This window comes from Xenopus laevis, chromosome 2S (genome assembly GCF_017654675.1).
Source record: "Xenopus laevis strain J_2021 chromosome 2S, Xenopus_laevis_v10.1, whole genome shotgun sequence".
NCBI classification, from domain to species: domain Eukaryota; kingdom Metazoa; phylum Chordata; class Amphibia; order Anura; family Pipidae; genus Xenopus; species Xenopus laevis.
Window position 1 is genome coordinate 64,847,739 of NC_054374.1, and position 27,824 is coordinate 64,875,562.

Below are 27,824 nucleotides of genomic sequence, written 5' to 3' on the forward strand. Positions count from 1 at the left end.
AAGCAAGTGAGTTGTAAGTAAAACTTAGTCTCTGTGTAAAAGTTTTAATGAAGCAACAGCATTCTTAATAAAGTGTAAGAGTGTAAGAAATGTAATGTGGTTTTCAAAATGAATCCTGTATTGTGCAGCATAAGAAAATACACAAAGACTGTTTATTTTCTGGTCTCTGTAACTCCCAAGAAGGAGATCCTACACAAAGTCCAGAAATTAACAGGAACTTCCATGAAAGTAAAGCTGTATCCGGAATTGTTCTTAGAGAGTTAAACAGTCTTTAATGATAGTTTTCTTCCCACAGGAACTCAAAGGAACGGATCCGTTATCGGATAAATCCTCATTAGGAAAGAAGTAGCATGAAACGTACAGCTGAGCAGGAAAGGAGCAATCCCTCAAGGTAAGTTATACTGGAACGTGGTAGCAGTTAGGAGAATTAACTTCCAGAATCAGGGAGCAACAACCCGTACCCCCTCTTCCTTGAATAGGTAGCAGAAAATCAATGTTTATAACATGAACCAAGTGATGTGGTAACAAGGATTTAACGGTCTTAGATGGGCCAGGCAGGATGCAAGCAAGGGTTAACAACACAGTCTTTAGCGTAATAAGCCAGGTAGATTGCAAGGGTTAACAAGACAGTCTTTAGCATAATGAGCCAGGTAGACAGAGAGGCAAGCTTAACAACACAGTCTTTTAGCATAATAAGCCAGGCAGGTTGCAAGCAAGGGTTAACAGAAAAGTCTTTAGCAGGAGTGGATTGCTTTTGCAGGAGGAACAGGCATAGCACAGCCGACAAGGATTCTGCAGTGGTTAATCACAATCTTGCAATATAAACTATTTGCAAAGTCGGTTTGGGCTTGCAAGGGTTAACCTGTGCAATAGACTTCCTAGAAACAATATTTAAATCCAGGCAAAGATAATAGCAGTTTGGGTAACTTGAAATTCACTATTGAGCAGGAAGATGGAACCTTGAGCCGTTGCTAGGGAATAGGGATGTAGCGAACTGTTCGCCCGCGAACTAGTTCGCGCGAACTTCGACCGTTCGCGTCCGCCGAATGTTCGCGAACGTTTGGGAACGTTCGCATTTTGAGTTCGCGTTCGATCGTTCGACCATTCGACCATTCGAATTCCTTCGACCGCTAAAAGTCGAACGATTTCCATTCGTTCGAACGATTGTAAGCATTCGATCGAATGAAAAGCATTCGATCGAATGGCTTCGATCGTTCGATTCGAATGAAAATCCTTCGATCGAACGATTAAAATCCTTCGATCGTTCGAATCGAACGATTTTAGCGGGTGTTCGAAGTTCGCGAACTGTTCGCGAACGTTCGCATTTTTTGCCGGTGTTCGCGAACGGCGTTCGCGAACACCAAATCGGCAGTTTGCTACATCCCTACTAGGGAACATCAGCCAGGTTACAGTGCAGACAAGGAGTAAGATGAGCCAAAGTCAGGAACACACCGGGTCAAGCCTGAGAACCATCCAGCCAAGTTGAGGTACCAGAGGAGAAGAGCCAAAACCATAGTCGAGGATAAGCCAAAGATCAGAACCAAAGAAATCACTTGAACACGAAGACGCTGAAGTTACTTCCGGGTAACTCCGGGTTCTCAACTTGTGGGTTGCGACCCCTTTCACAGGGGTCGCCTTAGAGGTCTTAGGCTTCTAAGATGTGGGAGGAAAGAGGGGCAGGCAGAGGAAGGCTACATGGGAGACAGGCAAGAGAGGAAGGAGAGAGAGAGGAAGGCGAGAGAGAGGAGAGAGTGAGGCCTGAGAGGAAGAGAAGCAGCTGATCGGAGCGTCACTTTGTCTCACAGCTGAAGACAAATCACCCCGCCTGAGCCTCAGCTCCAATGGGCCACAGTGTTTATAGACAGGTGCCTAGAGCAGCCAATGAAATGTTCCTGCCAGCCCGGTGCTTACCCTGCCTAATGTGTCCGCTTTATCCCAACTCCCGCCCGGGGAATATTCTTCTCTTGCTTCTCCGGCCTCCATTTCTGCCTTTCCCTCCTCACTTCCGGGTACAGCCCATTCTCGCCGATGCCGATCGCACTCTGAAAAAAAAAATCATAAGGGCAAAGCAGGAACCAATAGGAGTCCTCGCAGGGCACGCCCACTCCTCAGACGTGACACTAGTTCCAGCTGTGGAATGCGGAAGTGGTAGAGGCTCCCAGCCAGGACTGTATAAAAGCCCAGAGAGTCGCCATTGCGTTTGTTGGTTACAGAGAAGTGGTTGTAGGGGCTGTTGTTGACAGTGTATTAGGGTTAGGCAGTTTCTAATTCAGTGCCGGGCTAAGCAATACGACTGGCCACTTCGGCCCCCACTGCAGCCGTGCGTAACTGTGAATAACTGAGACCGTGCTCTAAGCACTTTGACTTCAGAGAGATCTTTTCACTGAGGTAACACTTGTCGGACTAGGGGTAGGCTGGATATGAGGCACATGACTTCTGCGCACCCCCACCCCTGCTTTAATTATGTTCAATTTGTAACAATGAAAATACATCACGCCTATCAGATATTTACATTACGATTCATCACAGTAGCAAAATTACAGTTATGAAGTAGCAAGGAAATTAATTTTATAGTTGGGGTTCACCACAATATGTTGAACTGTATTAAAGGGTCGCGGCATTAGAAAGGTTGAGAACCACTGGTATAGTTTCTCCACTCCATCTTCAGATGAACAACAGAGTTGACCAACTGGTGATCTGCTAAAACTTAGCATATAAATTACTAGCCCATAGAACCTGTCCAAGTATACCTTGACCAAACTGAAAAACCTCTTACATTCTGAAAACACACAACTTATATTCCATTACGATTACTTTAAATTTTATATTTAGGAATTGTGGCTGTCTGCAACTGCCATTATCTAAGAATTTTAAGAAAAGTATTTATGGTAGAGTTCAAGCATTCATTTGGTTGATAGATACAGGCATTTGTGTGCTTATACAAACATCTTACAAATGTTTCATTATCCCTCCTTTCCAAATCATGTAGAAAATATCAGCCAATTTTACATTTGCTCTATGTTTATGACTCTTTAGAGAGAATCTTTAGAGGAAGAAGATAAGTGGCTTGTGCCTATTAAATATTAAAAAAATCTAAATGCATCTGGTGAAAAGCTTTCAATAAAACTGCAGATGTTACCCCATTAGTGGCAAATGGTATATCCTTAATAGTATTGCACATTAATGAATTGAAATGACAAATCAAATACTTTAAAAATCACAATACAATTTGTGGACAATTTAGTGAAAAAAGACAATGTTCAAAAGCCTTTACACACCAGAAATTGTGGAGGCCTACTGTATTAATAAAGGCTGAATTTAAGTGTTTTTTAAACCACAACTAAACTCACTTTCTGAAATTTATATAAAAAAATCAGAATTTAAAAAGTACAAATGGAAAAAAAACAAATGCTGAACGATGTCTCTAAAACCTCTGAAAATTTTTAGACAATTACAGGCTGAAAAAAACCCATGGAAACCTCTAACAATCCAAATCGATTAAAATAGATCAAATAAAATCAGAGCAGCACTCACTGATTCTATAGGACCATGACAACTTTTACTTTTTTTTTGTATTAGAGGTTTTCATGGTTTCAACACTTAATAATTCTCACATTTTTGAGCTCTTAATAAATATAGAAAAACCTCAAATTTTTAGATATTCATGGAAAAATAGAAATTCAATTGTTTGTACAGTTAGTTACTCTTAGTTCATCTTACTTAGATTCTGTATTAAAATGTCACCATTTCTGAGCATGTGTTAGCATCAGTGTGAGTGAAATCCACACATGTACTGTATTTCATTTCAGAGTCCTAATTTGGAAATATTTATTATATTAGAGCAGAAAATAAAACATTTGATTAAATAAAAGTGTTTTTCATAACACTGATCTATAAATTAAAAAGGAATCTTACTAACAAAAAGAAAAAAACACAATGATATATTTCTGTAGATAAATACAGTATATAGCAGAATAAGGCTAACAAAATTTTCACCTTTCATTGTGCCTAAATTTTTACATACAAAATATAGATTTGTTTGTTACTTTTTGTATTAAACAGTGCAAAACAATTAAACTGAAAGTACTTTCATTTTCAACTTCCCAGTTTATTAGAGAGGGGGAGAGTGCTTTCTCTTGCCATTTTAATACCCCCATATAATCTACTCCTTCCTGTTAGACAGACACAACAATTGGGGGGATGGAGGGTCTGTTTATATGAAGAGCATTATCTAAATGTAATCTATATTTAGATCTCTCGTCTGACTTCAAGGAGACTAGAGGGAGATAGGGTAAAAAAAACAATGATCAATAGTGCACATGCTGAATACAGGTGTATTCTCTTTAATACATTGTTCTAAACATTATGCTATACTAGAAAAGCTAATACTGCAATGACATACATATATATCGAAAGGCTAAGAGGAGCCTGCTTGTGAGAGCTTAGTGGTTCTGTATTAAAGGTAAACAGGTTATCAGACAGTAGGATTAACTAGCATTTTTTCTTATTCATTCAATTTTTTAATCAGTCTCAGATTAGTTTCCTACTTCAGGTAGTTTTTAAATATGTGCTAGTATATTGCTTTCTTAATTAATTGGGGCCCCATACTACTTGTGGCAGGGTCCACTACCCAGAGGATCCAAGTGACTGGTGGGAATAATTAGAACAGCATCAGCCTGGGGTGTATGGGCCCTCAGGGGCCTCCACCTAATTTGTGAGCATCTCCACCCAATGCCATCACCCCCTCCCTCTCACATACCTTTTACTTCTTGCTACAATTGGTGATGGATTAGAGGTAGGGCCAGTCTGACATTGCATCTGAGATCTTGGGGCAAGGCCCTGCTAGCTTAGTTATATAGGCCTCAGGGTTACTAATGCTGACCCTTGTCAGAAATAAAGCTGACCATATAGAAGCAGACAAGTCATCAACTTGATCCCTTTTGGCCAAATCAACAGCCCCATCTGCTCAGTGCTGGATCATATAACAATTAGCCTATTACACCAAGCATAGAGGCTGTGTTGTTTTTGGACAAAGGTAAAAATATTTGTCTGACTTGGCCTATCACTTGGAAGGCAACATGTTTTGTTTTACATTACTTGCGTCTACAAATTTAAATGTATAATGGAAACTCTTGGATGGTTGTCTGCAAGCACCACTTAATTTAGGAGAGGGAGCAGGTCTAGATATAGTTGGCCCCTCATCCCTTCCAGACACACAAGCCTTGAGCTTTGCAATCTCCTTTTTCAACTCAGTAATCTCTTCCTCCTTAAAGGAATCACTGAAAGTCTTTTTAGGACTATGATTTTTCTTCTTTCATTTTAGAGGATTAACTTCCTCCCTTCGGATCTCTCAGATTAATTCCTGATAAGTAGGTTCTTTTTTTCCTCTGTAGAAAGATCTCAACATCATGGCCATGGGGTCCATAGACAAAGCCCCTCTGAATAACTGTTGCAGCCTTATAGAAGCAACTGATCAGTAGCAATGATTCTTCTGCAAAGAAGCAACTTTAGCACCTGCTGCAGTCTCTTACAATACCGAGACAGGCTCTTTTTATCTTTCTGCATGCAAGACTGGAACTTGTACAGCATCTCAATGTCATCTTCCTTCTTCCACAAAGCAGGGCCAGGCCCAGGCCCAGGCCAATCAGGAACAGTGGTCAAAGCAGCATTTCATCAGACTTTAAAATTCTCTCTACCAGGTCGAGAAGGTTCCACACCTGAAAATATTTTCAGTCTCTTGTAATTGCCATTGTATGCCAGCTGTCTTGAATTCTCACCGACTCGTGCCTAGCTGGGCTGCTTCAAAGACATCACTGGTGGGTTCCTCTCTACAGACGTCAAACTCACAATCACAGTGTATTTCAGCTTTGTCTCAGCCATTTCAAACATTCTTTTAGTCACTGGGCTGTGATCAGTGGCAGGTATCTGTGGCATGCCAGTGCAAAGGTGTTTTGGATCCTCCAAATCAGCTCCCACTTCATCCTCAATGTCACTAAGTTCCTTCTTCTCTGGAATGTCTTTCAAGACAATTTGCCCCAGTAACCAAGCTGTTCTGCCTCAACACCACTTGCACATGTCTCTCTGTTAAACTCGGACTATCCACAAGCACGTTTAGGCACACTCGTTGTGAAGCTTTCACTAGGCCGACATATGGATCCATCAGCATTTAGGATCTTGTAAATAAATTCCTTTTTTTGTTCTGGATATCATAGGGCCTACTACAGCAGTCCTTTTTGGAGTCAGACCGTAACTCTTGTACCACTCCAGAACACTCTGGGGATTCTCAGATTACGCCATCTTGTTTCACTTTCTCTATGACCAGGTCCCAGCCGAATCTCAGCAGTGCATACAAATTGTAGCCCTTTCAAACCCCATTCTGTTTCTCCAGGCCCGTTATCTGTCTTCCTTGTGCCAGGAAGTTAGTTTCTTATTAAAAGTAAATGTGTATTTTAATTTTAATGCAAAAGTAAAAATGTGAGGATCTCCTTTCTAAAGTGATATTTTCCAGCAGCTTAGTTCTTTGAGGAGCTGCTCATTTTCTCAGCTAATACTATCAAATTAACATCAGGACCTATTCTGAGGTGATGCCTATCACTATTACAAACATAGTAACAGGATACTGCCTATAAAATGTCAAGTTGATAGTAACACACTTATTGCTCAAGCTTATATTACAAAACAGACATAATGGCATTTAAACTGTAAATGTAAGCATTTATGGGCTCCTACATATTCTCTGATCTTAAAAATCATTCTGATGCTGATTCTTAACAATTTTTCATTAATATTAAAGGGGACATCTGCCCAATATTGTTTTTTTTTCTATACAAAAGAAAATGTAGTTTCTGAGCAACTTTCCAAAATACATAAACATTTTCAGTGGTTTTAAATTCACTGTAGAACCCCCATTTTCTGTTTTTCAGACGACTAAGTAAAAACAGTGTAAAATCTGGGAAAATGTAAAATCAGGACAATGTGAAAAAGTAACGTATTCTTCAAGTACTCATAGGATCTATAAGCACAGGAGTCTGTTTTACTTTGAAATACAATATTTGCTGTGTTAATTACAAGGGTAAACATTGCAGCATTAATGTTACACTATGGGGGGCATGTGCAAGATCTCTCTGTCAGTCACATGTACAACCTCAAGCATTATGTGATTTGTGCATGACTGTATGAGGTGCAGACTAATTGGAATTCACTATTTATACACAGAATCAGGGCAAATATGCATCTGGTTAGTATTTTAAAAGCACCCATTGAAATGCATTGTAAATTGGTGGGACCACAAAAATGATGTGAAATGCAGGAAAATGCATTTGGAAATATTTTCTGACTATTTAATTTTCCACACTATTAGATTTAATGACACGAAAACACCACCACCATGTTTGCTTTGGAATTCCAATTTAAGGGCTCCGGGGTGTTTTATCGCTTGTGGGAAATCTCCCACGGGTGATAAAGTGCATGGAAACACCGCATGTAAAACACCTTACGTGAACCTAGATTATAATAAATCCATTCATCATTTTTCATTGTCATATGGGATACTGTAGGCCAATGAACAAAACCAGTTTGGATCAACCTATACTTGTGGTTTAAAGAGACAACTTTGGGAGTTAATAAAGTACGCTCCTACTTCTTGTCTGATTCTCCCATATCAACTCCAGGGGGCCCATTTACTAAATTCGAGTGAAGGAATAGAGGAAAAAAACCTTAGAATTTCGAAGTGTTTTTTTTTGGCTACTTCGACCATCGAATGGGCTACTTTGACCTTCGACTTCGAATCGAACAATTCGAACTAAAAATCGTTCGACTATTCAACCAAAGTACTGTCACTTTAAAAAAAAAACTTCAACCCCCTAGTTCGCCACCTAAAAGCTACCGAAGTCCATGTTAGGTCCCCATAGGCTTTCCAAGTTTTTTTTCTGATCGAAGGATAATCCTTCGATCGATGGATTAAAATCCTTCGATCGATGGATTAAAATCCTTCGAATCGTTGGATTCAAAGGATTTAATCGTTCGATCGAACGATTATTCCTTCGATCGTTCAATCGAACGAATTGCGCAAAGTCCTTCGACTTCGATATTCGAAGTTGAAGGATTTTAATTCGCCAGTTGAATATCGAGGGTTAATTAACCCTCTAGTCGACCCTTAATACATCTGCCCCCAAACTCTTTTTTGCAGGCCTTACGAATTTGTGCTGATGTGGCTTTGTTTGATATCAGTGCTTTTACAGTGCCTGAATTTTATACAATAGCAAAATGAGGGGAGAATCACTTAGGGGCAAATTCACTAAACGACAAAGCGCCTAACGCTAGCGTTAATTGGCCAGCGTATCGCATTTTCGTTTATTACGCCTGGCGAATTTGCGCAACAGACGTAACTACGCAAATTCACTAACGTGCGGATTTTTCTGAACGCTACCTTTTACGCTAGACTTCCTTTGCCACCTCAGACCAGGCGAAGTGCAATAGAGTAGATAGGGATTGCTTCAAAAAAAGTTTTCTAAGTCCTAAAAAACGCTGGCGTTTTTTAAATTTTTTATGGGTGATAGGCTGAAAAAGATCGAATTTTTTTTAGGGGCTACCCCCCTTCCCCCCTACATTTCCTAACTCATGGCAACTTAACTATACAGTGGGCACATGTGTAGGGCAAAATAAAAATTTAATTTGCTGTTTTGAAGGTTTCCTAGGCTTGTGTAGTGCTGCTACATATACCTCCATTGTAACTTGAATTTGGCGCCGTATGCAAATTAAGCATCGCTATCGTAACTTCGCTTTGCTTGGCGAATTAACGCTAGCGCAACTTCGCAACCTTACACTTCCCCTGAGCGCAACTTTGGATTTTAGTGAATTTGCGTAGCGCTGGCAAAAATACGCCTGGCGAAGTGTGGCGAAGCGGACACTGGCGCAACTACGAAGCTTAGTGAATTTTAGCCTTATACTGTATTTATCTAGTGCTGAAATGCACTTATACCGCTGAATAGTTGGTAGGTCAAACTGATCCCAAAGTTGCAAAGGTTCCACCGTTTCAGTCCTAGACACTATTTATGGTAATTTGACAAACCTTTGTTCTGTTCACAATGGAAGAAAATGGCATTCAAGGAAAAGAGTGTCAATCACAAGAAAGTAACAAGGGAAACTAACCAGGGGTCAGTTTGGGAACTAATTATACATGCCATCCTAGAACTTGGTTTACATATAATCTATTTTATGTGTCATCATCCTACTTTGTTTACTGTTTAAGTTTGTAGAATAAATGACAATATTTTGTATGTTTTAACAATAATGAGAACGCTGCTAATGAATTAATGAATATAGCACACATGGCATGAAAATCTATGTATAGAGCAACACAAGCAAAAATGTAAAAAAGATATACAAGTATTGTCTTTTCATAACAGTATAATAATTGAAGTTTCATCATATTATTTATATAATGATAACAAATAAATATGAATTATTCCAGATATAACAGACTATTGGTTACTTGGTTATCATTATCCTGTAGAACCCTTCTGGTAAACAAATTGTGAATATTAAAATTTTATGGGTACTACATAGAATATTCATTAGGGCTTCCCTGTTATATCAGTGACACCTGAAATACTCAAGTCAACCTGTAAATGATTGTGCAATTAATTAAACTATAGCCTCTCAGAGTGAGATCAGATTCTACTGTGAATCCATGCGTTATTATTTAATGACCTCTTGCATTATGAGCTTTTTTGGACAAGTTCCCAGCTGCATTTCTGTAGCTCATTAATGACACTAATAGTTAGCTCCTGTTCCATGATAATGAGAAGATGCCTATTCATGAAGATCTTTGTGATGTTCTTGTGAAAGACTGACTCAGACAAATGTTTGAGTGTCACAATACAAATGGCTGGCACCCTGTGCTGATGGTTTGAAGATCTTCTTTAAAGTAAGTAAGCTTTCTTGATAACTTATTATAAGTATATCATATCTAAACAAGCAAGAAACAAGTAGGAAACATTTTATTAGATATCACTGCTGCTACATCTTTCTTTTTTCCCCCAACAGATATAATATTGTTTTTTAAAGACAAAGGGCATCTATCAGAGATTGTCTGACCAGAGGTTGGGTGATGTCCAAAAGCAAACCTCTGAGTAGCTTTATCATTGAAGATAATAATAGTCGTACCTGCATTTCTCTTATTTTGCTGGTATTTTGTTTATGAATAACGATACATCTAGAAAAGAGTTAATTTGAATTATTTTCTAGATTTTACAAAACAGCCCCATTCCCTCATATCAACACCATAATGATAAGATTCATTTTGCTTAGCTTTTGAATAGGGTATTAAACAGGTGCAGTATTTGAAATGTATGTGTATTATAAGAGTAACTGCCAACACCCCTGCCCAAAAACATGGAGCATTTCCCCAGTTTTTCATGATATGTAGGGGTAACTCCACACTTGAGAAAGTAAGTGAACCCCCCCTCAAGTTATTATCCATTGTTCTCAGCTAACTTGGTATTACCCATTTTATGAACAATATATGAGCCATCTGGATTAATAATACCATAAGAAAAGACACATTTTCCTGTATGAGGACAACAGTAAGCAAAGAACACAAAAAAACGACACTATAAAAATTTGTCTTACAGGAGAAATTTTAAAGATGGGGGTTTTAAAGTTTGTGACGTACATGATGTTTCTCTTCAATGTCCTTATATTTGTAAGTATACATTTCTATAAATTATATAATTTAATTAAAATAATGTCACTGAATGGCCTGACGGGCTCAGATAGGCAGCCTTTGGTGCAGCGACTCCTGCAAAAGCACAACTGCAAAGTAATTATGGCTATTGTAGTTCCTGGAACACTGAAAGTTTTATATTCACTGTTGTTAAAGTAGTAAATAAATATGAAATCATGCTATCTAATATTGCCTACCAAAATAGTACATAAAGAACATAAGTACTGTACATGAATACATTAAAAATAATATGTTAAATGAACACAGAAAAGAATGATAAGGCAATTGTTAAAAGGTATGCAGAGCACCTATATAATGGAATAAGGACTTGTATGATTTAGGCTTATTTAAAAACAGCAAAGCATGATGCAACATGCAAATAACAGAGGCAAGCTACCTGTAAAACACCCTACACTTTCCCAATGAATACAGTTCTGCCTACATTCAGTAGGACAGTATTCATTAGTGGTGGACTGGTAGAGGCACTAGGGCATCCTCCATACCTTCAGTTGTGTATCTGAAGTGCAAATCACAGCTATGACCCGGACACAGGTGTTGAGTAAATTAACTTTTCCTGAGATATTTCAGTAATTACCTTTCAATATTTGATATTGATAGACAGTAGTTTATTTAGGTCCGATGCCACCCTCACCCTGACCCCCTCACCCCAGCCCCACCACCAGATTTATCCAGATAATTTCTTGCGGCGGCTGGGGAGTTTTTTTCCCTTAAGACTAAAATTAGAGATTATACAGTACCCGAGGGCTGCCCATAGACACGGATGCCTATATAAATACAGCCCTGTTGATAGAGAATGATAGATCCCTTTTAACATTTTGATTACTAAATTTATATAAGTAAGCACTAGTGTATATATTACCACTGATTAAGGTACCACTGATAATTTCCGTGTGCATAAGGCTTTGGTTATGTATGAGAAACATAAATAATTGTTTTCTCTTTCTAACATTTCAAATTTTTTATACTTTTGTCCTTTTTTTTGAAAAGTATAATAAATTGTGAATGCTTTTGATTGAGATCTTAGCAAATGTTTCTATCTCTACTCAGAAATGTTTGCTGAGATTTCAAAGTAAATATTACTTGCATAACTTGCTCTTGTGAGGGTCTTTTGAAATATTTGGTTTGGGGTATAGCTTCTTAAAGCTTTAAAAATGCTTTAAAAATGACCTGGTTGTTGACTGTGAAGTTAAAAATATCAGTGGTTTATTCACTAAAATCCAAACATTTCTCACCATTTTCTTAAAACCACTTTGACCAAACTCCCATACACATGTTCACCGTATTTCTCAATAAATTATCTTGAAAAAATGTTGGTGTCCGGGAAAAGACTCAATAAAATTGTGTACATTTTTATTTATTTGACACCTACAATTTTTTGGATTATCATCCAAAAACCAAAAATGTATTGGACTATTGTACAAAACCCAATGCAGATCATGATATCTTCCAATTGTAAACGGGACATCATTGACTTCTATATGACCTCGGCAGGTTTGAGATGGAATACTTTTTTATTTCGGGTTTAATAAATCACAAAAAATTATAGGTTTTCTTTTCTCTGAAATAATTAGTTTTCCTCTTTAAAACTCTGACCAGAAAAAAAATGGACTTCCTCCCTCTGTATTATGCAAAAGGGTTAACTAACTCCCAAATGTCAACATTATCCCTCAAGTGCCTGAGCTGACACACTCAAGGTAAGCAATAAGATCCTACCACTGCCTTGTATCAGTGATGCTTCTCTCTGCGGCAGTTTTAATCCCCAAGGTTATTAAACAAATTATTTGTCTCAGATATTCTGATTTCAGCTTCACAGATCAAAATTAACCTTTCCAAAGAAGAGAAAAACAAAATTATCTCATCGACTCTGATTATAATTGGTACTCCATCACCTTTGCAACGTGGCTAATTTTTATAATGCTAAGGTTAAAAGTTGGCACTAGGTACAGAGACAAGGTGGGGACAATATAAATCTGCTTCCTCTTTTATTTCACAGAAATTGTAATTTGTAACCTAATAAATATTAATTAATTATTAATACTTAAGCCTAGTTGCCAGTGATGATTATTCCTACTCTTTATTAAATTTAGATTTTTTATAACAATATTTATATCCTATCCTGCTTGTACCTGATTTTGAAGGTTTGATAAGCAGGTTTATAAAAAGGATTTTATTATGAAATTGTAACTACTAGTGATTGAGTCAATAGTAGACAAGGTGCATTATTTACCAACTCCACAGACAGAGACTACACAAGTCCTCTACATTACACCTGTCATTAATTAAGTGGTAAGTGCAGGAATCCCTTTGCACTTTCTGCCTGCTCACACTCGTTTTTGTGCCTGTGAAACTGTGTGCAATTGATGGGCATTTCAATGAATTCTTGTTCTCTGCCCTGTAGTGATATGAGTGGAATTCGCCTGACATATGCAAATGGGTACAACTTGCAACTCTGTGTTCTAGCAAAGCTTTCACCTAGTGCCATGTGAAAGATATTGTAATCATACTATTTGGAACTTATTGTATAATGGTTCTCTGGATAACGTATACCATACCTGTATTTTCATTGTGGGGAAAAATACATGGCGGATTGTACCAAGTGTTTTCACTTAACCCCATTCTTATGGGGTCAAAATGTGATGCTTGCTGCCTCCCATTAAAGGGGTACTATCAGGCCCAGATTTGCGGCAAGGCCGCATAGGCCCGGGCCTAGGGTGGCAAAAAATAGGGGCGGCATGCCGCCCAGCCGCATTATGGGGACGTGTGCGTCCCCATTCAATTACACCAGCTGCGCCAGCGTTTTTTCGCCGGCGCGCTGGGAAGGGGAGGTGTCGGTGGGCGCTAGGACAGCACGGCCGCCTGGTCGGACCGCGCAGCCTAAGGGCGGCCGACAATGAAATCCGGCGATGGGTACTATGCCCCTTGTTCAACAAACAGGGTTTATGCTGATTATACTATTTGCCAGTATTTTTAATCACAGAAAACGTATGCTTTATTTTATTTCTTGAGCTAAACCGGGCAAACTGGGATACTGAAGCTCCTTCATGTTTGGTCCTTGTGAGCTAGATAATTAGATTACCAGAGCACAGATAATTTCTCTCTATTATGGTCTTCTGCTAACAGCAAAGGGAGAAGGGGGCTGTATACTGCTAATCTAATTATCATCATTAATCTCGCACAGTGTACTATAATGCTCCTCAGTCTTCAGTTTTATAAAATATACTCAGTTGCACCATACACCAGGCAACATATCTTATTTCATCTCATAACCTTCAAAGTCCATAATCCACTATATAAGTCATTATTGTGACATTAAGGGGCACATTTTCTTAGCTCGAGTGAAGAAATAGAAGAAAAAATACTTAGAATTTCAAATGTTTTTTTTGGCTACTTCGACCATCGAATTGGCTACTTCGACCTTCAACTACAACTTCGAACGATTCGAACTAAAAATCGTTCGACTGTTTGACCATTCAATAGTCGAAGTACTGTCTCTTTAAAAAAAACTTCAACCAACTACTTCGCCACCTAAAACCTACCGAGCATCAATGTTAGCCTATGGGGAATGTCCCCATAGGCTTCCTAACAAATTTCTGATCGAAGGAAAATCGTTCGATTCGAAGGATTTAATTAGATCGTAGGAAATGCGGTAAATACTTCGATGTCGAAGGATTTTACCTCGACGGTCGAATATCGAGGGTTAAGTAACCCTCGATATTCGACCCTAAGTAAATGTGCCCCTCAAAATACCTATTCCAAGTATGGTATCCCTTATGCAGAAGCCTGGTATCCAGAAAGCTCAAATTATGGACTCCATTTTAATAAAATAATTTAAATATTTAATATTTTCAATTTTTTATTTATATCATATATATATTTAGTTAAAAGTTGGTGAGGGGTTTAGGAGTTTGAAGGCAAAGTAGGAGCCCAAGTGATTAACAGGATACAAAAAAAGTGAATATACTAAATATTCAGTAAACGGAACTGCACCCACTAATACGTTTTTACTTTTCCAGATTGGAGGTATCTGCCTTTTAGGGGTCGGCATTTGGCTTGTTGCTGATCCAGATGGGTTCCAGAAAATTGTCACATCGAATCCATTACTAAGTGCCGGAGGATACATTTTGCTCATCATAGGGCTTGCTCTCTCATTGCTTGGATTCCTGGGATGCTTTGGGGCTATTCGAAAAAATAAACCCCTACTTTTATTGGTGAGGTCAAATTAATTCATATATGAAGTAATGGAATATTTCTAACAGAAATGTTAGGGAGGAGTGTATTAGTAGACATGTAGTATGTAATGACCTTGTTTAAAAATGTCCAGGTGGAGGTTTGTATTCTGAATTTATTTTTAAAGCATTCTGTTTATCCCAGTCTGCCTTTTATTTGATTATATAGACCCCTTTGTCTGGTGCAATTAACTGGGTAATGGGTAGGCTGCATTATCTGAAGCTTTAATGTCTTCATTCATCAGCACAGAATCCATTCCCAAATACAGTCTCTACCGTTTGCAAGTTCAGAAGTCAGGTTTTGATTTACTTTATGGCTACTTTATGGTTTATGGTCACTCAGTGCTTTTCAAATCTTAAACTCTTTCGTACAAATGTATAAAACCATTAGTACCTGATTCTTAAAGGGATTCTGTCATGGTTTTTTACAGTTTAGTTATTATTGCTAAATTACACTGTGTACACTGCAAGCGATTCATTCTAGCATTAAAAATTATAGAACCAATAAATGTATTTTATTTAGTTGTAACATTAGTGTGTAGACAGGCATCTCAGATCATTTTACCTGGGCATGTGCTTGAAAAAGAGCCAGCACTTTACAATAGAACTGCTTTCAGATAAACGATTGTTTTTCCTACTCAATGTATCTAAAGAAGTCGCAACTTGGGTTAGCAACTTGCGCCCAAAATTTCAATCCGGTATTCTACTGGAGGAGTGCTATTAACTGATGCATTTTGTAAAAAACATGTTTCCCCATCCCTTCAAGTTGAAACTATTTCAAACTGGTTAATTTCTGGAGTGCAGTAGCAAGATGCAAACCTCAGTCATTAATTGTGCAACTCCATTCTGGTAGGCGGAAAATATTCAACCACAAGTATTCAAGCAGTGGTTTGAATATCAAGTAAAACATACAGTAACTACTGATTGAACCTTCCACTTAGTAGCCAGTATGGGATTTTCAGTACACAATGGAAAGGACAGGGGTTTTGTAACATGTAGTGGACAGATGTCTGTCTGGCCTATTATAAGTATTAGTAGTATTATGCTTAAAAAGCCAGTCATAGTATGAGCAATATAATTCTGACCTGATCCTTTGCTTTTCTTTTTGCAGTTCTTCGTGCTGGTTTTACTCTTCTTTATTGTGGAACTTATTGGAGTTATTCTTGCACTGAACTACCAAAAAATGGTACTTAATAAAACCAAAACGTATGCTCTACATTTTGCAAATTGTTAATACAACTATATTAACTATATTATATATTCATTGTGTATATTTGTAGCATTTTGCACACATATTAGTTTTGCTTTATTTTTGGCACTTATTTGCTAAAAATGGCCATCTATAACCCAATGCTAATTCTTAAATCAAAAGGTTTCCTCTCAGGCCCCCAATTTTAGGCATTTTGTGTTCATATTCTTCAAATGTCTATTTGTAAAGTATACTGCTGTATACGGCCAACATTTCTGGTTTCCATCAGGAAGAGGGGGAACTGGGGATAGCATGGCTCTGACACCTTGATGACAAAATGACCCAAAGTGCACCTTTTTTAAAAAGTACATTTGTGCAGTTGGAAGCATTGCTGAAAAATGCAGGGTATTTTTTTTAAAATGCATATTCCCTATATGAAAGAGTTTAGTAGCTTATATGCATTTTTAATAATATTAATGTTTGTGTTTAAAGGCAAGATGTGACATTGCCCATGCTGATGTTTTCTTTTGATTTACAGTAATGGTGGAGAATAGGGGATAATCTCAGTCATTTTAACTGTGTGTTTTGACAAGTTCATTGGACAAAATACCCAAAATGGCTGAGCATGGTTAATATCATAGAGACCATTCCTTTTTTAGACTTATCTTTTGTCTCATCTTGTCTTCTTTTCACATTTGACAATATACCTGGGTATTTGTATTTCTAAAACATATCTCTATACAATTTTGCTACCCACTTCTACAGGTCAAGCAAGAACACTTCCTGGCGGAACTGCAAAGATTTTACAAAGGGGATAATGCGTCTGAAGTATTCAGTCAATCCTGGAACACCATCATGATTGCAGTAAGATACATTATAAAGTACACTTAATGACACACATACCAAAGAATTAAAAATAAGTCTTTGGTTAGAACTCACTCAAAACATTGCAGTTTGTGGTGTCCATTCAGAAAGTGAAATGGCAGCTCCAACTCATATTTATATCTGTGAATATTCTGTTGATATGCTGTGTTATGTCTGCACACAAAGTTACATAGTCAACTTGGGTTGAATATAATCTGAAAAATCAAGTTCCACCCCTACAAATCACCACCTGTGCATATATATATATATAACACAAGAGTCCTCTGCACTCAACCCATTATCAATATATTTAAGACAGCGACATTTTGTGCATACTGCTACTAAAAAATGCCTTACCCTTTAAACAAAACAGGGATTGTTTGTCCATATATTGCAATATATTTAAGCTGGCCAACTACGTCAAAGTCATCCCATATCTGGCCAGTCCTACGCTTAATTTTCATCTGATTCATTAAGAATTCTATTGCTTCATTATACATTTTACAAAGGGACTAGGTTTTACCTGCAACTTACTAGCTGCTTTCAAAGTAAACCTCCATACTTGGCTGCCCTTTTATTAGACACCAGTGGGATCACCTGACTATAGCTGGGAAGGGTGGGAGCTACAACATGGAGCTGGTCACTGCTCCTGTATAAACTATAACAAACAAAGGAAAGTTGTGCTCACCACTATTTTTTAAAACCATTAGGCGGGGGTGCAATGAGGCTGTGACCACAAAATACATATGGAAAAATACAAGATTCCTCTGCACTCAACCCATTATCAATATATTTAAGACAGCGACATTTTGTGCATACTGCTACTAAAAAATGCCTTACCCTTTAAACAAAACAGGGATTGAGATATATATATATATATATTTAATAAAACCTGCCATCACATCACCTAGCAGCACATTCTACAACAGGACTTTGTAATTTATAACTGCATAACCTCAGCACCCTTGGATACTATCTTCAGTTTGGATTTACGGACACATATGTTGGGATTCCGACATTATTATTGCTGACCTTATGTTTCGTTCTTTCACTGCATCATAGTACATGCAAATGTTCGTATTATGGTAATCAAGGTTTATAGAGTGCTATAATTAATATAGGAGAAGCCCCTTCTTTTACATAACAGCATTACTGAGTTTGTAAGTGTTTTTATATGTACAGTGATTTATTGGCACAGTGGTTAATAAATATTGCCTTTTTATTAATATACATGTAACACCTATTTGGGCCATATGGGGTTAATTCACCAGTTAGAGCATGGGTTACACGTGACTCTAACACTTCAGGCTAGGGCCTTCGCTATATGGAAGATTAAAGGTGTGGTGTATTGTAACTACAACTCCCACAGGCTACTGTGCAATAACAAAAGACTTGGGAAGCCAGGAGGTTCATAATAAAACAGGAACAAGATTTATTACTATGCACGAGGCAAGTGACCACAGGTTTCAGTACTCATGCAGGAGTTTGAGGCAACAGCATATAGAGAGGTCACACAGATCTGCAGGCAGGCTCACTTAGAGCAGACACAGGCTTACACTCCCTGGGGACAGACTTGACAGGTATCCCACTTCAACTCTGCGACATATTCCGGTAGTGGTCTCTGGATCAACCTCAGGGCAATAACTCTCTCCTGATTCCCTCTCCACTGGGATCCCTATACTACAGGCAATTTGGCCTGAGAGATACCTCCAATCTATCACTCCTGCATTGGGAGCTCAGAACTGCTCTTTCTCTCTAACCTCTCTGCCTTTCTCTCCTAGAGAGACTATGACAAGTCTACCCTAGCAGGGCCGGAACTAGGGGTAGGCAGAGTAGGCACGTGCCTAGGGCGCAAAGGTGGAGGGGCGCCAGGCACGTACTTACTCCTACCCCTAGTCCGGTCCCTTCTCTGCCGACCGCCCACTGTCTCATGCATGCGTCAATTTGCGCATGCGCAGAAGCGTTTTTCACACATGCGCAGAATTGTTCTTTCGTGCAGAAGCGTCTTTTTGCACATGCGCAGAAGCGTATTTCCGCGCATGCGCAGAAGCGCTGATCCAGCCGGTGCAGCAGCCGGGCAGTCTGCCTAGGGCGCCTGCCCGGCTTGGCCCGGCTCTGTACCTTAGTATATCTATTCCTCATTCACGGTGTTTCCTGGTCCCCGACTTGGACACATGCCTTCTTCTGGGCCTGGTGTACTCAGCCCCTCTGAGCACAACCAGCTGGATCAGCATCCAGAGGCGAAAGAGGAAGTGGCCACTCCCTGCACACACTATATAGCAGTGTAGCAGGAAGCTCTCACACCTCTCCTGGCAGATCTAAGAAACTCTAAGAAAAAGGTGGGGGCCTTAAAGCTGCAGGGCAGATTAACCCGTAGGTGCCCCTACATTCATATTGATCCAAATATTTGATCATTACCTAGCTGGTATAAAGTATAATTAATATAAATCCCTTTTGTATATAGTTTTTTACATTCTACAACCTCACTGTGAAAATTATTTTTTGCTGCTACAATGAAATTTCAGTCCCTCAAGACTACAAGAGTGGCCTACTTTTATCTTTTTGTTCTTTTCTTTGTTAAAAACAACCTTGACATCCGTCTGTGTAACACCTTGCCTTGCTTTGAACCTGCATGTTACTATGCAGTCTGCTTTACCTCTGCAGTATATTTGAGAAGACAGCTATGAATATGGTTCAATCCTTGCATTTTCAAGTAGGCATGGCTTATTTCAGCTGGTGCTTATTTGACCACAGAGTTCAGCTCACTTGCCTATATTACCCTTACTTTGTTTTTACTTACTGCCCCTTAAAAGTCAAGCTTGCTTGTTCCTTAGTGCTCTGGTTCCTATTGTTGTTTGTAACTTCCCTGATACTATTGCCTATGTTGTTTTCACTCTACCTTGTTTCTGACATTGAGTTTGTCTTACAATTCTACCAGTTTGTTGTCTGGTTCTGACCCAGCCTGTCTGACTACATCCAGCTCTGTCTCTTTACCAGCTCCTTCCCTGAAGTATATGTTGTTTCCCTTGCCAAGAGTTAAGAGTTAATAGATTCTCTTGCTATAAGACCTGGCAACAACTAAATAGCTGAGGGCTAGGTCAAAGGTGTGTGGGGTTAAGGTTTGTGACAGTCTATTATGTTCTCTAATAAACTTGTAAAGAGTAATCATATAACCTCACTAGCACCTCACAACACCAACCTTTTTTTTAAAGGTAAAATTTTATTGTTTTATAACACATTAAACATAAAACAAAGTATATGCCATAAATGCAGTTGAGTTACCATTACAGATGGAATAAAACGTGTACATACCAATTTTTGTAGTAATTTGATTGATACACTCAAGAGTTAAAACACAACATCAACCTTAATAGTCTTTCCTCACAGTTTAATTTATCCATTCCTTTTACCAGTTTGTTGCACTTCTCTGCAACTGAACTGGTTGCCCTTTATTAAGGAATGGGGCCCAAACTTGCATGAGACCTTACCTTACCAGGGTTTTGTAAAGAGGCAAATTTATGCTTTCATCCCTCTAGTTAAAGGAGAACTAAAGCTTAACTAAAGAAGTAGGCTAGAAATGTTGTATGTTATGTTTTGGGCTTCTGTACCAGCCCAAGGCAAACCGTTTAGTAGTAAAGATCTGTGCCTCTGCAGATGCTAAGTAGCTCCTCATCTTCTTTTCTGCTCACTCACTGCACATGCTCTGTGCTGCTGTCACTTACTGAGCTTAGGGACAATATAAAGTACACTATAGAGTATAAATGTCACAATATAATGCTGATTATTAATTAATACAGATAATTACTACATTGCAGCATATAAACCAGTGTAACTAGCATCAGAATGTAATAATCAGCCTTGTAGCATCATCTTATATTACAGACAATCCTCATTGTCTGCTTGATAATTTGTGATGACCCCTAAGCTTAGCTTCTCAACAGCTGCACAGAGCCCACTGAGCATGTGAGTGTCGCAGACACTTTCCAAGATGGTGACCCCCTGTGACAAGTTTGAAGTCCTGGATCATTGCTTCTATTGAGAAGCTGAAACTTTAGGCTGGTGCAATAAGTTCAGTATATAAAATATGGCATTTTTAGCCATATTAATTTTTAGGGTGTAATTCTCCTTTAATGCAAGATAGTACTTTATTGACTTGAGAAGCCACTGACTGATTCTGGCTAGAGTTAAACATGTTGTTATCCACAAGAATCCCCAAATTCTTCTTAAAGGAACACCAAAAAATTCAAGTCTTTTAAAGTTCTGAAAATATAATGTACCGTTGTACTGCATTGGTGAAACTGACGTGTTTGCTTAACAATAGTAGCTGTGTTTGTAGCCAAGGGGGCAGCCAGGAGGCACATGATACGAAGCAGATAACAGATAAGCTCTGTAGTATACATTTGGATTCTTCAGAACTTAACTGTTGTCTACTGTGTATCCTGTGCTTGAATGGCTGCACCCATGGCTACACAGAAGCTTGTTTTTTTTATAAACTATAGTAGTCTTTCTGAAGCAAACACCCAAGTGTCACCAGTGCAAGCAAGACTACATTATATGGTCATTCCTTTAAATCTCTTCCATATTTGGTGTTACCAAAAACTACCATTTATAGTGTATTATTTATACAGTGTATAACCTTGTATATATCAAAATTAATCTCTTTTGACAATAAGCTGCCCAATTCCCCAATTTAGTCAAATCTGAGTGCAAAGTGGCAATATCCTATATGAATCTAATAGTTTTGCACAATTTATCATCAGCAAAAATAGAGATGGTACTTACAATGCCCACGGGCACTGCCGCCCCAATGTCTAGGCTTCTGCTCATCTCCTAATTGAAGGCAATTATGATTATGATGGTCTGGCAAGATATATTGCACATAAATCCAAACTAATGCAAACCTAAATTATTGCAATTTGCAAAATATTCAAGTATCTTATCACATTCGACTGCTTCCAAAAACATTCCTATTACAAAGGCCAAACTAAGAGGCCTGTGGCAATCCATTAGCAATTCCCCAATCTCTTGACACCATGCCAGACATAAAAGAATTCTTGAATACATTATTGCGTAAATTAGTTTGGTAATCATAGAGCCATGCTCTTTTGGTACCCAGGGGTGAATGCCACCCAATCTTGCATATTGTAATAATTACATTATTCAAATTGGGTCTATTATAGGGGTTGTCCACTTTTCAAAACTTTTTTCCATTCATTTGTTTTCGCATAGTACAATACATATTAAAAAAAAATCAACTACTTTTATTTCTCTTTTTTCCAAAATTGACGTTTAAAGTTTAATGTTCCTGTCTCTGGTGTTTCAGTCTGACAGCATGGTAATGCGTGTGCAGATTCTGAACTTTTACAATTTGCTACATTAGTGGATGCATTTTTTCATCTGTGGAATATTAGCAACTATTATATAACTTATTTCAGCTGAGTTCAATACATTTCAGGAATTGCGCTTAGTAGGACAGAATAAATACAGCAAATTTAAAACAGTTTTATGAACAGGACTTTCACACCTACAATTTTAGATCATGTGGTTGCACAGGTAAATTCTGTAATATCCTTTTAAGTGGTGCCTAGTCATCAGTTATAATTGGTTCTAAAGCTTTTGTATTATAGCCCTGTGAAAAATTATGTGGATATTAAAGATTAAAGATAACCTGTATAAAACCACTTGATCTGCAGCCTCAAGTCAGTGACTTATATACTCAGGTAACCATTATGATCTATTTATTTGTCTGCAAATAATTAACTTATAAACAGCCCTTTTAATGGAGGGAGCTATAGTTACAATTAAAACCGTGTACTATATACAGGGCCGGAACTAGGGGTAGGCAGAAGAGGCAGGTGCCTAGGGCGCAACGATTGGGGGGCGCTGGGAAGCTACCTCTTCTGCCTACTCCTAGACCAGTCCTGTCACTAGACCTGCGCCCCTGAATGCTGCTTCTGTGTATGTTTGTATGGAAAGTGTTACTGCGCATGCGCACGTGAGCGCTGATGCCTCACATGCGCGCACCATCGCTACTGATGTGCATGCGAACACGAGTGATACTAATGCGCATGCGCACGTGGGCCCTGCTGCGGAGAGACGGAGATGGGGGGGCGAGCTATCAGGCTGGGCTGCCCGCCTCTGACTATATAGGATAATGCACCCCTTGCTGACAATTACAAAATGTAGGAGAAAGGATCTCACAGTTCTATCTCTTTTTAGACTTTGACAATAATCGTGTGTCTCTATGTATTTATTGAACTCCTGGTTAACTTCTAATATTCAAATCTTATAATATCATCTTCCAAAGTATATATAAATATACATATCTCCAAAGAATATATTTTTCTTCAATATTTAGGGGCACATTTACTAAGCTCGAGTGAAGGATTCGAAGTAAAAAAACTTTGAATTTCGAAGTTTTTTTTGGGTACTTCGACCATCGAATAGGCTACTACGACCTTCGACTACGACTTCAACTTCGATTCGAACGATTCAAACTAAAAATTGTTCGACTATTTGACCATTCGATAGTTGAAGTACTGTCTCTTTAAAAAAAACTTTGACTACCTACTTCGGCACTTTAAATCTACCGAGCTTCAATGTTAGCCTATGGGGACCTTCCCCATAAGGTTTTTAAGCTTTTTTAAATAGAAGGAAAATCGTTCGATCGATGGATTAAAATCCTTCGAATTGTTCGATTCGAAGGATTTAATCGTTCGATCTAACGATTTTTCCTTTGATCGTTCGTATGTACGGTAAATATATTCGATATTCAAAGTAGAAGGATTTTACTTAGAATATCTTTACTTTATTTGGAATATCGAGGGTTAATTACTTGACCTAGCAATAAACACAGCAAATATATTTCAGAAATATACTTTCTATTTTTGTAGCTTTCATGTTGTGGTGTTTCTGGATTAAATGATTTTGATAACAGATCCCATTTCCATGACATTTATCCTTCCACACCATGGCCTGATGCGTGCTGCCGGCGTGATGATCCTGTTTCCGGAAAAATCCTAGATAGAGAAGAATGTATGCACCATACACAAGGCTTCACCAATGATCAGGTAAAAGACCCGGCATAACCAACCATTTTAGCTACTAATGTTTGCATAGTGTACTAACACCGCTTTAGTTCTCACATATACATTGGAACAAACTGGGAAAATGGAAATGTGCAGTTCTCGTCATACCTTGACACCAGCACAATATGTTCTAACAGAGACAACTTTAGTCTCAGTGGCCTGCCCCATACCACACCACTGCTTTTTATTTATTTTTTATACAATAAAGGGATAATTCAAGTCTTTGTTTTTGGCCAATTAACTGTTGTAACTGCACCTACCACCCCGCCCTCAGTTTGAACAAAAGGTTTTTGTATTTTGGTGCTTTACATTCTCATAATTTATCTACTTCTGCCATCTAGTGGCTAGTTATTTTGCAGCTAAAATGTACCTGTATTTAACAAATTTACTGTCTTTTTATGTTATTTATAACACACACACACATATATATAGTGAATAAAGTACCCCCTCTTGTAAAATATAAGGATATTATAAGTTACCGAGGAGTTTCATGACCATATAAAAACACGAGGCCGAAGGCCGAGTGTTTTTATACAGGTCATGGAACTCCGAGGTAACTTATAATATCCTCATATTTTACAACTGGGGGTACTTTATTTATTATAATACACAAATTTTAGTGAGTCATGTGACAGAAATTACATCACTACTCACCGTTTATAACTGATGACATCACTACTCACCGTTTATAAGGATATAATTTACAGGATATTCATGGCTTTTGTGTATTATATATATATATATATATATATATATATATATATATATATATATATATATATATATATATATATATATATATTTTTTTTTAATTCTCATTTAAAATGAGTATAGATTTTTAAATATTAATTTTCAGAAAGTTAGCTGAATCAGAGCTGACACTGATTATGTATAATATAGATTCTTACCCTGCCAATGCCAATGCTACATTGTTGTCAAGGAAAGGGAAAGCCTGCCAACAAGGTGACACCCATGTCTCCATATTCAAGGTTATTCTACGGGAAAACACGTTCACTACCAACATACTTTTTGTTTTACAAAACATGGCAGGGAAAGAATTAAAATGTGAGTATAAATATTACTCAGAAAGCACATTCAGTATGTGCATATGAGAATAATTTAGTATAGGTAGTGGTGCCCTCTAGTGTTTATTACAGGCATTTCACTTTTTATTTCATGTACAGCAGATCCCTAAATTATTTAATCAGTTCTTTTCCATTATGGAGCTAAATAGGCTTTCATTCATGCACAAATGTGCATGAATAGAAACAACAAGGTTTCTTTTGAGAATCACTGTGTTATTTTTTAAACTGACACAATGGGGGTAATACAATAATAGGTGCAAAGTCTGCTTCACTTCTAGTAACCAACAACAACAACCAATCAACTTTTAAAATTTATTGGTCAGTATTTTGTGGTTGTACTGGGTTAATAGGCTTGGAACTAACTCTCCACTTTACGGTACTCCCAATATGTGTTTTGTTAACTATGTAGGAAATTTTATTAAGCATTAGTAGTGACAGCTGTTTTATACACCAACTATACAAGCTATAAAATATAAATATTGCTCCATTTCATAAGGATTCCTAGACAGTGATTGTTTCAAATGTTGCTTCCTCTGTTTTAGGGTTGCTTTATGACAATTGCCAGAGGATTAAATAAATATATTTCAATCTCAGGAGCTATCTCTTCAGGTGTTCTAGTAACTGAGGTAAGAGATGGTTTAGAGATAAATAAGAGGTGGATAGACTTTCTGGGCATATAAAATAGTGATTATATTAAAAAAGTATATTTTGTTTTACCAGATTCCTTACCAATACCATGTGACAACCTAAGGTCACTTTCAGTAATTACCTTGTAATTCCAAAGACTGACTTCCTGGTCCAGAATACGTGTGTTATTCCTACCAATAGATACAGTTAACTTTATTTGCTAGTATGTTGGTCAAAATTTGGTGCTAAGTTTCAATAAGGATAGCAACAGTATGATCACGATGAGTTCTTATGCTAACCAGGTATGGCTATGATCATATAGTTATATATAGACACCCAAGTTGGGGACCTAGAGCAGCAGCTTTAAATGGGTGGCCCTTGGGTGCCTATATAAAAATGTAATTTTTTTAAAAGAAAAAAATAAACAATCTCCGCCAGACCTTACCATCTAAATCTGGTGGCAGAGCTAGATGGGTGAGGGGTGCCTGAGTAACACGCAGACTAGGGTTGTCACCTTTGCTGGGGCTGGAAAACGGGCAGGGGGGCAGGGCAGATTACGTCGGAGGTGGGGAAGGACCGGTGCCGTCTGGATGGGATTGTTGACGTCGGGGGGCGGGACTGATGAGGTGGAGATCAGCTATTGGCTGATCGCCATGTCATTATTTTCAATGTCTTGTCAGGATTTCACCCGGACAGCCCTTCCAAATACTGGGCTGTTCATGTGAAATGCAGACAGGTGGCAATCCTAATGCAGAAGTAAGGTCATGCACACAAATGTGATGTCACTTGCGCATGCACTGTTGATGACGATGATGGGGGGCATCCTTAGGTTTGGTGCCTAGGGTGGCACTGGACCGAAAAAAAAACCAATACAGTACTGGCTATGATTTCTGAAAGTTTAAATAGTTATTCATATTCCAGTCTCTTAGTAAAATTAATGCATGGTTGCTATGGTAATTTGGACCCTAGCAACCAGATTTATGAAATTACAAACTGGAGAGTTGTTGGATAAAAAGTTTAGTAAATAAAAAACACAAATAATAAAAAATGAAAACCAATTTTAAATTATTTCAGACTACTAATTCTCTGCATCATACTAAAAGTTAAGTCAAAGGTGCACAACCCCTTTAAAAGCATAATTACACTAATATTTTACATTAAAAATACTCCTTAAAAAACTTTTATTAGCATATATATCATGCAAAAATGTTATCATAAGTGGATTCTGGATAAATATTATTACCATAATTGTATAATGTTCTCACCGCAGATCTCTTTATATTATAATATTTAGATGATATCAGAAAGTAAAACTGTCTGACTCTTGCAACTTTTGTATTTTCAGGTATTTGCTATGTTTACTGCAATTTGTCTTTATTACAACTTTGATTAGAGGAGCCAACTTCATTAAGAAGAAGCAGAAAATCCTGTTTGAAAAAAAAGGCAGTCTTTTTATACAGTGATATTCCCAGGACTGTGGCCCAGGGAGGGTACATACCGTACATATTTTTTATTAAACCATATAAACTGTAATGAATGTCCAGAAGGAGGCAGTGTCGCTAGTGAACAGTTTGAAGCTACCAAAGGACAAATCCTGGATTATGTACAGATTAGAGGATATGTTCTGAATCTGTACAATGACTAGTGCAATTTAAGCAGACACTATCATAAAAAATAAAGTTTGTATTTATGCTTGAAATCAATGTGTAATGTTTGGTAAGGTAGAATTGCATTTTACTTACATTTTGCTAAAAGTTATGGTCAATTTTGTGTTTGCCTAGGAAATGGATTCAAGAGCAGTTTTAATATTTAGAGCCATAGGCTGATATGGTATACTGAGACTCTTTTACTAATACTTGGCAAGTTTGCCCTGTGCAATAACCCATAGTAGAATTAGGTTTCATCAGTCTTCTGTATACAGGACCCTTAACTTAAACAGTTTTCCAGGGAATTATTTTACCATGAGGTGGTAAAGCCCAGGGCTTTTGTTAGTGGGGA

The 27,824-nt window shown here is 37.9% G+C and overlaps 1 protein-coding gene across 1 annotated transcript; it reads left to right on the forward strand.

The window, feature by feature from the left end:
• Nucleotides 1–295: 295 nt before the first annotated feature.
• Nucleotides 296–27,513, forward strand: LOC108709504 (tetraspanin-18). The gene is made up of 8 exons (XM_018249409.2): nucleotides 296–391; nucleotides 10,635–10,705; nucleotides 14,761–14,955; nucleotides 16,085–16,159; nucleotides 16,928–17,026; nucleotides 23,920–24,096; nucleotides 25,742–25,825; nucleotides 27,172–27,513. The coding sequence occupies exons 2-8, from the start codon at nucleotides 10,649–10,651 to the stop codon at nucleotides 27,217–27,219; spliced, it is 735 nt and encodes a 244-aa protein (XP_018104898.1). The 5' UTR covers nucleotides 296–391; nucleotides 10,635–10,648; the 3' UTR covers nucleotides 27,220–27,513.
• Nucleotides 27,514–27,824: the final 311 nt, after the last annotated feature.